The sequence below is a fragment of the Barbus barbus genome, assembly GCF_936440315.1.
Source record: "Barbus barbus genome assembly, chromosome: 13".
In the NCBI taxonomy this organism is placed as follows: Eukaryota; Metazoa; Chordata; class Actinopteri; order Cypriniformes; family Cyprinidae; genus Barbus; species Barbus barbus.
In genome coordinates, this window is record NC_136741.1 from 23621517 (window position 1) to 23634112 (window position 12596).

Here is a 12596-nt window from a genome sequence, read left to right on the forward strand (position 1 = left end):
GGTCTCTTGTCAAGGCTGCATTTATTTGATTAAAATACAGTAAAAACAGTAATACTGTGAAATGCTATTACAATTTAAAATAACTCTATTTTAAAATGCATTCATTCAGTAATAATAAAATACAATTAATTTAGTAATTTAATACTGTAATTGTAAAGCTGACCTCTGTGTCACATCATCCTTCAGAAATTATTATAATATGCTGATTTGGATATTATTGTTGAAAAAATATTTTTGTAGAGGTTTGAAATAATTTATTTGGGGGGAAAAAACACCTGACACTTTTGATCAATTTAATGCATCCTTGCTAAATAAAAACATGAATTTCTTTTAAAGAATAAACTTACCGGCCCCAAATGTTTGAACAGTAGTGCACCTTTAAAAGTTTTCCACTTCCACTTCCTCATTTTTACTGTCTCTAAGTGAGAATTTAAGGGTGATTGTGGTTTAAGGGTTTTAACCATCAAATCATGTTGTATTATCCAAACTTTTCCAAAAACTGATTTCTTGATGAGAACTTCCCTTAACACAAGACATCCCTTCACCATATTCAACCCTTGACCCCCTTTCCTCTGACCCCAAACTCTTGCATGCCGGAATCCTCTTTTTCTTTAGGAAAAAAGAGGGAAATGTATGATCATCCTGTCTACTCCTTGGCTACACAAGTGATGGATTTAACCATCCGTGAGTAACAACTCCTCACCCCTCATTCTTTACCTCTCTTTCATCAACTCAGTCCTCCATGTCACATCCTTTTCGGAACTTTTCTGTTTTGCCATTTTCACACAGACGACAGACACCGAGTAGAGAACGATATGTAACGTTCCAATTCCTTTAGCAGAGATTTCCATCTGTTTGTAATACGACATGACTGATGCATCCGTTCAGCTTCCTCTTGTTCGTTTTTGGTTGAAGCTCATGTTTGTGACTTGAATGCATTTTTACTTTGCTCGCTATTTTACTTTGTCTAAGTGTATATCGTTACTGTGGTGTGGTAGGTGGTTTCACTGGGGGGTTCCAGACACATCAACAGGTGCCTGAGCTTCCGGGAGAGCAGGAGTTAGCACACGTGTACGAGCTATGACTTTATGTGTTCCAACATCACAAGTTTGTCTTGTTTGTGATTACTACAACTGTGTTCGATTTGTCATGCGACCGAACAATGGCTATTGTCTCTTATGTCGTTCAGTTGCTACTTTGCTATGTGTTATTGTTCTTGTCGTTCCAGGTAAATATCTACATGTGTGTTTGTTTGCCATTGTTTTTTTTTATTATTATTCTATATCAAATACACAATAATTCTCTGGAGAGCGACTAAGAGTGAAATTACCAGGGATGCTGCACCAACTTTGGGCTAAAACGTGACACCTTGAGGAATAATTATTTTTCCTCCCCCAATTCTCCCTTCTCTTTCTCCCTTATTTCTCCCTCTCCTTATATTGCTCTGACTCTTTTTCTTTCTCTCTCTCTCTCTCTCTCTCTCTCAAGTTGAGAAAACTCTAAAGGATCAGAAGGATCCAGGTGAAGCTGTTTGACGTCATCCCTTGTCCCCTTCAACACATCCTGGCACATGCACATAACACAATTACAAGGAACATTTCTTTAGTCTGAAAGTCCTGTACACACCACATCTCCCTTGTGCGATATTTAAATTTTTTTGTGAAGATAGTATTTTTCTATAAAAATATACACAAAATTTGTGTAAAAACTTATTTTGTGTTATATTATGACTTCAGAAATAGAAACGGAACATCTTAGCACTGAACAGTCTGCCTAATGGTGCTACATTATGCAGACTTACAAGAAGTAATACTATCTTTGACAAATATTTCAGTGGCAGTCTTTTCAATGTGTTAAAATGTGAGGGTAGAATGATTGCAAATGTTTCTCGCTGAAGACTGGGAATAAGATTGTAACTGAAGAATATCTGAATCCTGACATCCATAGATTTTCTAAAAAGTAGTTCTCAACTGGTTTTGCTGCAAACCTGCAAATTGTTTTTGTGTCACAACCCACCAGTTGAGAACCACTTCTCTAAATCTTCATTAGTTTTAGAGATGTTTTGCTTATTTAATTCCCAGTCCTGGTCTTAGAAACTTGACATGACCAGAACATTTTAGACACATTGAAAATGGATAAAGTATGAAATTGGGATAATGATAATTCTTAGATTTATCTTAGATTATCATTAAATCCATTGTCATTACTTTATCATGTTGTGTTGATGACATCATGGCCTTAGGAAGAGTTAGAATGAGTTTCTATCAGATATTAATAGTTCACAGTGTAGTAAATTTTAGTACAGTGCGCACAGCCCCATTAATAACCCATGAATTTAACAGATAAACCAATGGCATTTCACACTCTAGACACCAAGATTAAGGAGTCAGACTAAATGATAAATAAGTAATGTCCCTCATGACTGAAGTAGCATTTCAGTCAATAAATTAAAGATTTTCTTTTCTCCTTTAGTGGAGACCTCAGCATTGCTGAGTTGGTCGGTATTTCATTTTATTTCTTTAGCTGTTTTTTTTTTTTTTTCTGTCTTACTCATTTCATCTTGTTCAGACAAAGGTTGATTATGTGTTAAACCAGAAACACTATTGTGTGTCCAGATGTCCTCATTTCATCAAAGTGTTGCATATGTCTGACAATCTGGTCTGCTTTTTCTCTCATGTGTTGGCCTTAAATTCTAGACAGCATTGAGAAGTTCTACAAATTATTAGTAATTTGCCTACATAAATAAAAATGCAGTATTAGTATAAAGGTTTTTACAGTGGGTTCCAAAAGTCTGTGTCCAGATTAAACATCTAGATTTCAAACCTGGAGTTGAAATTTTAGGCTTTAGGAAAAGTTATGATGTAAATATGTCATTGTTAAGATTCTGCCTTTCTTCTTCTTAGCGTACATTGATGCACAAGGTACTCTTTGAAAAATTCTCAAATCATGCTGGAAAAAATTATGAGGATTTATACAAGTAGTCATGCAGCTCAAGAGCTGCTGGGAAAAAAAAGACAAACCAAAATACTAGTTCCCCTTCAGGAACTCGAGCTGCGTCGAAGCGCTATGGGAACGTCTAAAGTGCGACCGCACTCTGAATGACATGTGTAATCTGTCTAATGGATGGGCGAGACGTCACGGGCGGGTTACGTAATCGGCCAGGAAGCATAAAAGCACGTGCGGTGTGTGTGTGTCTGTCAGTCTGTGTTGTGAGTCTTATTTAGTGTTGTTTGTCCCTCACAATCACTTGAAATAATCTCCACAATGTCTAAAAGTGCAAGCACTTGGGCGAAAGCAGATCGCATTACAGACTGTATGTTCCTCCCTGCAAACGTTACATCACTGCTGGGGATACACACAGTCTGTGTGTGGTCTGCTTGAGAGCAGAGCACGCAGAGTCAGCTCTCTAGGGGGAAAAAAAGGCGGAGCGGCGGCTGCGCTCGCTAGAATCGCAGATGGATCAGGTGGAGGGAATGAAGACGTGCGAGACACTATCTTCTTCCTTTCCCATCAGATCCAGCGCCCACTCTCTGGGATCGGAAGCCCGCCCCACGGTTTCTACCCCCCAGAGAGAGGGCTTGATGCTCTGCCTGTCTTCCTCTGAGGAGGTGGACGTGAAGGATGTCGATGAGCTTTGTAAAGCTGCAGTGTTTGCACAAGCATATTATGAATGACGACGCGCTGTCAGCTCAAAAAAAAAAAAAAAAGGCTGATTGTGCTTCTCCCCGCTGTACGATCTCGCGGTTCCGGTCCCGCCGCTGCTGAGGCATGGCGGCGAATGGGATCGTGGGGGATCGCAACATGGATCTGGCAGACGGGGTGGAGACGAGTCCGCCCTATCTCCACCTGCAGTGCGGTGCGGTTCTTCCCCCTTTGAGTGAGAGCTCGCTGTTGCAGTTACGTTATTCTCATTCATATTATGAATCCTTTTCATATTAGACCATGTTTACTCATCTGGTTGTTTTTCTGCATTTAATTTTGAGGAATTAAATTATGTATTTCATCTAACTAGGAGAAGTTAGATGTGTTTGTATATGTGTGTGTGTGTGTGTATATATATATATATATATATAATATACATGTGTGTATAGGAGCCTCTTGGGACATTTCTCGAGTGAGAGCATGATGCTTTACCTCTCTTCCTCTGAGGAGGTTGAGGTGGTCAGCATGAGGAGGTGGAACCATATTCCAGCTACTCATTTAGGGAGTGTCACTTCTCGTACTCCCCGTAATATTGGAGTCAGAGTGGCGCTCCCAGGCCGAAGGCTTCTAGCAGAAGGTGGATCTGCCGACCATCATTCTCGCTGGATAGTCTTCGGCTATAACATCCTGCTGCCCCTGGCCGAGGACTTTGGAGGGCCGGCCCCTCTGGGGAAGAGTGGCGTACACCGCGGTACACGGTACCCGTCTCTCCTCAGTGCCCTCAGGAGATCGGTCTGCCAACCTTGCCACGTACGGTGTTCCAGGGCGCAGCGATCTCCAGCGAGCACACATCTCAGTTTTCTTCCGCCCGGAAACGTAGCGGAGCTGAGATGCTCCCCACCCCTTCGGGGGTCTCTAGAGAAGCTAGTTCGGCCGTCTCCTGCTGGTGTGCCATTCCAGGACACCGAGCTAGCCGCTCTGGTTACACCGGAGGCCAGTCTCCAGAGACTGGTTCCCTTAGTAGACTATTTGGCAGCGTGGAAGCTACTGCCAAATGTGTCTCCATGGGTCCTGCATACTGTAGAGAGAGGCTACAGAATCTAGTTTGGTTCTCCTCCACCTCGATTCAACAGGGTAAATCCCACTCTGGTGGGCCCCGAGCAGGCTCTGGTAATGGACCGAGAAGTAGAATACTCTCTTGAGGAAGGAGGCCATCGAGGTGGTCCCTCCTCACGAAGGAGAGTCCGGGTTCTACAGCCGTTACTTCATAGTTCCAAAGAAGGATGGAGGGTCGCCATCCTTCCCACTCACAGGAAGTCCCTGAGGTTTGCTTTTGGGGGCAAAGCTTACCAATATCGTTCGTCCCTTTGGCCTTGCACTCTCACCCCACACTTTTACATCAATGATTGGTTGATTCTAGCTCTATCGGAGCAACTGGCAATTCAACATCGAGATGTCGTTCTCGCGCACATGAAAGAGCTGGGGTTGAGACTGAACGCCTAGAAAAGTGTGCTTTGTCTAGTACAGAGAACCACTTATCTAGGCGTGGTGTGGTATTTGACCGCGATGCAGGCACGCGTGTCCCCTGCTCGGATCGAGTCGATCCTCATGTCAGTCAAGAGAGTGAGAGAAGGTCACAAAAAAAAAAAAAAAAAAAACTGCTGGGTATGATGGCAGCTGTGTCCAACGTGATACCTCTTGGCCTGCTGTACATGAGACCCCTAGAGTGGTGGCTCAGAACCAAGCGGTTTTCCCCGAGGGGGAAACCCACTTCACATGATCAAGGTCACACAGCGATGCCTACGTGCCTTAGACATGTGGAGACGTCCTTGGTTCTTGTCTCAGGGCCCGGTGTTGGGAGCTCCTTGTCACCACGATGTTGAATTGCTAGCGACGGACGCATCCCTCACCGGTTGGGGAGCGGTCATGGATGGCAACCCTGCCGACGGTCTGGAGTGGTCGCCATCTCACATAGCACTTTAACTGCCTGGAGATGCTGGCCGTGTTTCGAGCACTGAAACACTTCTCCCAGACCTAAGAGATCACCATGTGTTGGTGTGCAATGGGAGCACCAACGAGACAGGGGCCGAGGCCCGGGGAATGGATGCTTCACCCCCAGGTGGTGAAGCAGATATGGAAAGTGTTTGGCCAGGCACCTCTTTGCGACTCAGGAGACATTGCAATGTCCCCTCTCGTTCTCTCTGACTCCACTGGGACTGGATGCTATGGTGCAGACTTGGCCGAAGCTTCGTCTGTACGCTTTTTTCCCTGATCGCTCTGTTCCCGGGAGTTCTGGTGAGAGTGCGCAGGGACGAGGTCAGTCTACTACTGGTAGCACTATTCTGGCTGGGTCGAGTATGGTTCTCGGACCTGATTTCTCTCCTCGACGGCTCTCCATGGGAGATTCCCGTCAAGAGGAATCTCATCTCACAGGCGGGGGGCACTATCGTCCACCCTCGCCCAGAGCTGTGAAAGCTGTGTGTGTGGCCTCTGAGGGGGCACAGCTCATAGCTTCCGGTCTCTCAACCGAGGTTGCTGAGACCATCCTCCAATGCAGAGCTCCCTCTATGAGGAAAGTGTATGCCCTGAAGTGGAAGCTCTTCACTTCATGGTGCGGAGGTTGCCAGCTTGACCCAGCCAACTGCCCGATTGGTACAGTTCTGGGGTTCGTGCAGGCCTGTTCCTCCGCAGGGTTAAACCACTCCACCCTGAGGGTCTACATGGCGGCTATACCGGCCTACCGCGCTCTTCTCGGTGGCCTTTCGGTGGGTAGACACCCCCTAGTACATGTTTCCTCCAGAGGCTGAGGCCTCCGGCCAGAGAGCTTATGCTATGTGGTGGATCAGGATGCTATTCCATAGCCTCAAGTCCTCTGCTCTCCCCCTTCTTGGGGATCAAGACTCACTTCTCAGAAGCTGGCCTTTGGGACACAGGCCCTTTTTTCTCTCGCCCTAGCTGTGCTCCTTCCACACTGGGCAGGGATTTGGAAGTCCGGCGGCGTGGGCATTTCGTTCCCATAGCGCTTCGACGCAGCTCGAGTTCCTGAAGGGGAACGTCTTAGGTTACGCATTTGTAACCATGGTTCCCCGAAGGGAACGCGATGCTGCGTCTCGGGGCCATACTTCCGGCATCCCAGCGAGCGGTTACTTCATTTCCTGAAGCTGACGCCTGTTCCACCACATGTGCTTTTATGCTTCCTGGCCGATTACATCACCCGCCCGTGATGTTCTCGCACATCCATTGGACAGATTACACATGTGATTCAGAGCGCGGTCACGCTGGAGGCGTTCCCATAGCGCTTCGACGCAGCACCTCGTTCCCTTCGGGGAACCATGGTTACATGCGTAACCTGAGACGTTTTGTTAACTTTTTATTTACTACAACTGTTATGCTGCTAATATAGTTTGTAATCACAAAATACATTTCAATTTTGAAAAAAGCAAAATAGAACCACTTGTGGTCTCAGACTTTTGAACCCCAATTTAGTTGCAAGCTTGCCAAACTATTTGTTTTTGCCTCAGAGATTGCCAAAAAAAGGTCCATTATTTTTTCTGACATCAGTTAGGCATCTTTTCTTGAAGTGTTATGAGTGTCATCAACAGTGTTGTCATTTCTGCATGCTCAGTTAGGTATTTATAGCTTCTTCAGACTGCATTGTAGTGCTCATGACATCACAGATTCATAGAATAAATATATTAGTCAACCACTGTAATATTAACCGTCCCTCTTCTTCCCACCATTCTGCTCCAGAGAATGTAGCCAACCTAGCTACGCCTGCTAAAAAACTGGAGCACGCTATCCGTCTGGCAGAGTTAGTCATTGAGGTTCTACATCAGAACCAGGACCATCACGCCGAGGTGAGTCTGGACTCTTTCTCTCTCTTTCCCCCACATTCACACTCTTTTTTCTTTAGTACAAAATAGGGCTGATTTAAATGGCCAATGGCTCCTCTCTAATAATAAAAAAGGCAGCTTTGCAGTTTACACAATGCAATTTGTATTAGTGGAAAATTAGAGAAACAGCAAGAGTTCACTCTCCCGTGAGATCCAGGTCTCTAAACCACTTTCCCTGGATCTATACTCTAAATAAAGCCTCAGAATACAGATTGTTTCTGTGTTCTGAATGTTAGACAGATTCCTTTGGAATGGCTAATACTAAACAGAACTGAAGATGTTTTATGAATAGAGAGCCAAGCTTGGGTTTCAGCTGTAATTATGATAATTGGCATGTTTCAGCATTTACTACTCCAAGAATAAATGCATAATTGGCTTTATTCCGAGATGCAATTTAAAGTATTAGGTAATCCATGGTCTTCCTGAGATTTATAGATTTACTGTATCTTTCTGAATATGCTTAACAGGCTGCGGTCACAAGTACAGGAGACCAGTCGGTACAGTATCATGTTTCTTTTTTTTCCTAAGTTGTCATCACATAGTGTACCTTTTCCCTCAAGCATGTCGATTCACGCAGTTAAGGGCTTTTCTGTTATGTCTGGGTGGAATGGGGCAAGACGATGCTTAAAGAACATGATGAAATTGAGATAAAGAGTTGGTCTCTTGGATTTCTTGGAAATTCTTAAATATCTCCCTCCTCACACACTGATTCACAAATGTGCAAAATATTTTTATAGTTTTAGTTCCAAGACATTATGGTAGAACCATCTATAGATCATACTGTTAAGTTTTACTTTGTAAAACTACAATGCTTCACTGCCCAACTGGTGGGATCATACATTATAATATGGAAAGCCATTTCAACCAAACGTAATTGCAACTTTATTTCTTCCATTTGAATTAAATCTCACAATTGTTAATTTGCATCCAAATGTTTTGGGAAAAATTGTTAATAATCAACATTTTGTGCACACATTAACACTTTGCACATACATCACTCTCTACGTGTTCATGTTTTTCCTCACCATTCACTCCATGGTGATGTTGCAGGGAAAAGAGGTATGTGGTCAAAATAAATGCAGTGAAAAAGCCCCTTCCTGGCTTGTGCATGAGCTATGAAGGGTTCCCTTCCCCTGTAATGTCCCGTTCCTCACAATGTGAGGGAATGTTTTGCCGCATCTGACATGGGTTCGTCTTAATTCCTCATCATTGTGCCTGTCAAGTCTCCCTTCAAACTTGTAAGGCTTGTGTCCCTGACTGGCAAGGTCAATGCTCAATGATTCCTTTGCTTCCAGGAGAATGTTTACATTTACCCACCCACCACGCTAGTTGTCACCCTAACTTTTCCCAATTAGACGTGTTCCCTTCTGCTAGCGTACTTGGACTTCACAGTTCCTTAAAATGACCAAACCAATGCCATAACATTGCCTTCTTCCCAGGGCCGCTCTTGCTGATTTTAATCTACAGTATGATTTTTGTATTCAATCAAGAAGGGTGTTAATGTTCACACCTACTCAGCGCTCATAGATTAGCAAGAAGGGCCTTGGGGAAGGATTCATGGGTTGCTTGGATTTGGTATCTCTTATCGCTCTCTACCCCACTTTCTACTTGTCTGTCTGGTTAAGCTCAGCCATATGCATTGCCCTGCTACACTAGCAAATGCTATATTTGTTGGTCCCCACATTATGACCAATGTAGGTTTTCAAGTATTAATTATGAAGCCTGCAGGTAAGTTCTTTGGTAAGTCTGGTCTTAGAGCTTGCTATCCCTATGTAGCAGAATGGATTTGGGGGAAATATTTTGGGGCTATTTGAAGCTGTGGGTTTAGAGGGGTAAAAAAGGACAGAGCATGCAAGCAAAGGGAAGGATTACGCCTCTTAAAAAGGCTGATCAGTTCCCTGAATGGGTTTATCACTGGTCGGTTGTTTTAATTACAAGAAGTGTTTTATGCCAAGACTGCAAGCAAGTCTGATTGATCTAAGAAACTCCTGCACAATACCCCTCTACAGGGCCAAAATTTATGGTCACTTTGAGAGATTAAAGAAGAAATATTCAGGCAAACCATATGCATTGCCAAGTAAAGAAGTCTGCTGCTTGCTTGCAGTCTTTGGCGTATCAGGGACGGCAATGTTGCATGATCACAAGACACATCTCCATCCCAAGGGTAGGGATGCAGTGACGTGAACGGTTGAACATCTTCCATTTGGAGGGCAAAAGCATGCAGGGATTTCTACCTCACTTGCATGAGAACTGCACCTCCTCTGGCATCTTGACTCCACTGGGAATTAACCTGATATAGGAAAAATGACCGCTGGTCACAAATATGCACACATTTGCAACACAAGATTTATGGTGTATTGTTATTTTTTAGACTTGAATGTCAGGCCCTCTTATTAAAGGAGTTTTAGTTTTTTTCTCTTATTTGGATTAAAATATTTATTTCGAGGGCCTTGGAATTCTTAAGCTATGCAAACTTTTATAGAAGATTCATAAATTTCTTATGGTGAAATGATTTTCACAATATTTAGACATTGTTTTGGAAGATATATATATATATATACATACATAGCAGAATTTTCTGTGTTGCAAATTTATAAATGGTCTAATGTAAGTTTTAAAGTCCATAATGGTAAACTGATCACCATAACCCTTGTAAACTGGTTACTTAAAAGCCTTATCTATTTAGTTAATCAACATAATGACCTCTATAATGCTGAAGCAAAATATGAACCATTCAGACCAAAAACTCTTACTTCTCTTCATTTGAACTCTTGCTAGTCAAATGAAGAGCCATTACTTTAGAAGCAGATTTGCATAGTGAATATGTGAAATACCTTATGGCAGACACTTAATCAGTTTACAAACTTTTTCTTGCCTGAGATTACCCAATACACTTGTGATTTTCTAACTCTCTGCTTCTTTTTTCATTCTTTTTTCCTTTACTGGACTATCAAGGCCTTTGCATGGTGGTCAGACCTGATGGTGGAGCACGCCGAGAACTTCCTGTCGCTCTATGGAGTTGATATGGATGCTGCTCTTGAGATCCAGTCTCCCGAGAGCTGGGACAGTTTCCCGCTCTTTCAGCTTCTAAACGATTTCCTCCGTACCGACTGTAAGCACTTCTTGCTAAATTTGGTTAACAGTTCTGATAGTATTGTCATTTCTCAAAAATGACTGAAATATATTATCATTCTAATTAAGTGATTATAATTGAAAAGTTGGGCATGTTACTTACTATTTTTAAATTACCTACAATTTTTTCTGTTTTTACAGATCACCTGTGTAATGGAAAGTTCCACAAACATCTCCAGGACCTGTACGCCCCTCTTGTGGTGCGATATGTGGATCTTATGGAATCCTCCATCGCTCAGTCTATTCACAGGGGATTTGAGCGGGAGTCATGGGAGCCTGTAAAGTAAGACACCACTACCTCAACAATGTGTGCGGTGATCGGGAGCCAGGGCCTTTCAGGACAAAAACATCACAAAATTTATCTAAAAAACAACTTGTATATATATATGTGAGATTGCAGGGACAGGCATATCCTCTGCAAAACTATTCAGCTAATTAAATTAAACTGCTTAGCATCCAATTAGATTTCTCAGGTAAAGTCTGAAACAAGTTTGTTTACGTCATTGCGAAACATTTCATTTTTTAAGTAGAGTGACCTCTTTAACCATGCCTTACGTGAGAAAGCTGCCAAACATCAGAGGAAGTTCACCAAGTCTACAATCTATCAGGATAGACTTCAGTCAGTGTCTTGCAGTTTTCCATCCATTTTTTGTGAACTAACCCTCATATTGTGCGCTTTAAACAGAATGCTTTTTATGTCCTAATCAATTGTTCTGTCATGCTTGATTTTGGTTTGCATGTTGATTTTAATGATTTCAAACCAGTTCCCAGCGAACAGATAACAATATTTAGATAACTTGCTATCTTTAGAAAAGAGACCGCCTACCCAAATATTTCAAGCCTAACAGAATACTCTTGTCAATTAAGCGTATGCCCCTTGAGAATTGTATGTCAGTATGGTTTTCCTCATTTGTTTGTTGTCTGTTTGAATGTCTAAAATCTCACTACCGTCCTCAGATCTTTGGAGCTGCTATTTGTTCTTGCTGTGGAAAAATTCTGCTTTTACTGCCTTTTTATATAAGTGTGCTGTTGTCGATATTATTGACCACAAGTTTCTTTTTACTCAGGTCTTCTGTTTAAATGTGCTGTAGATTCCCTCCCTACATTTAATGACCAGTTTTTATGTGTCTGCTCTTTATGTGTGAAGATGGTCTTTTCCATTTCTCAGTTTCTCTTTTTTGTACTGTATGTCTTACATTGCTTATTTGCAGCATTCCACACTGCCACTGTTATGGATTTTTTTGTTTCTTTTTTTGTCTGTTTCTGCAGGAGTTTAACAAGTAATCTGCCCAATGTGAATCTACCAAATGTGAACCTCCAAATTCCCAAAGTACCAAATCTTCCCGTGCCAGTAGCAGGACTATCTGTTAACCTTCCACAAATGCCTAGCTTTTCCACTCCGTCCTGGATGGCTGCTATATATGACTCTGAGTGTGTATTCAATGCATTTACCTGAGATCTGATGCATTCAAAAGTCTTCTTGGCATGAAAATGTTTGGGGTTAGTTAACTTACCGTTAAGTATCGTTGAATTGCAAGATGTTTGCTAAACTTGTCAATAGTTAAAAGACATTTAAATTATGGCTATAGCAGACTTTCCGTGTTCTTTGTATTGGATATACAATACCTACAGGGCAAGATGACTTGCCTCTAGAATCATTCTCATGTCAAGTAGCCTGCAAAGGGTTCCAGACAGGCTCATGTGATCTGTTATTTGAAATGAGAACTGAAAAGCTCCTCATTTTCCTCAATGTGCATGCCATTGAGGTTAGACTGAGGTGGTGAGATCTGGATTGCAACCCAAACCTACAGCCAAGCCAATGCTTTGTATTCAAATACAATTCTATCATACAAACTAACAAGTAGATGGCCTTAAAGTTAACACACATTGCAAATAATTTTGGACTAAAACCATAAAACACTAATTATG

At 42.4% G+C, this 12596-nt stretch overlaps 1 protein-coding gene across 4 annotated transcripts in view; it reads left to right on the plus strand.

The window, feature by feature from the left end:
* Nucleotides 1-12596, plus strand: part of LOC306879376 (calcium-dependent secretion activator 1-like) — a 77102-nt gene that overhangs the window by 55708 nt on the left and 8798 nt on the right. For 2 of the 4 annotated variants that reach the window (XM_079432251.1, XM_079432253.1), the window contains 6 exons: nucleotides 1489-1521; nucleotides 7393-7499; nucleotides 8003-8032; nucleotides 10491-10647; nucleotides 10809-10950; nucleotides 11937-12098. In XM_079432251.1, coding sequence (XP_079288377.1) covers nucleotides 1489-1521; nucleotides 7393-7499; nucleotides 8003-8032; nucleotides 10491-10647; nucleotides 10809-10950; nucleotides 11937-12098 — 631 coding nt within the window. The remainder of the gene's footprint in view (nucleotides 1-1488; nucleotides 1522-7392; nucleotides 7500-8002; nucleotides 8033-10490; nucleotides 10648-10808; nucleotides 10951-11936; nucleotides 12099-12596) is intronic. The other 2 variants (XM_079432252.1, XM_079432254.1) reach the window with 1 other exon arrangement.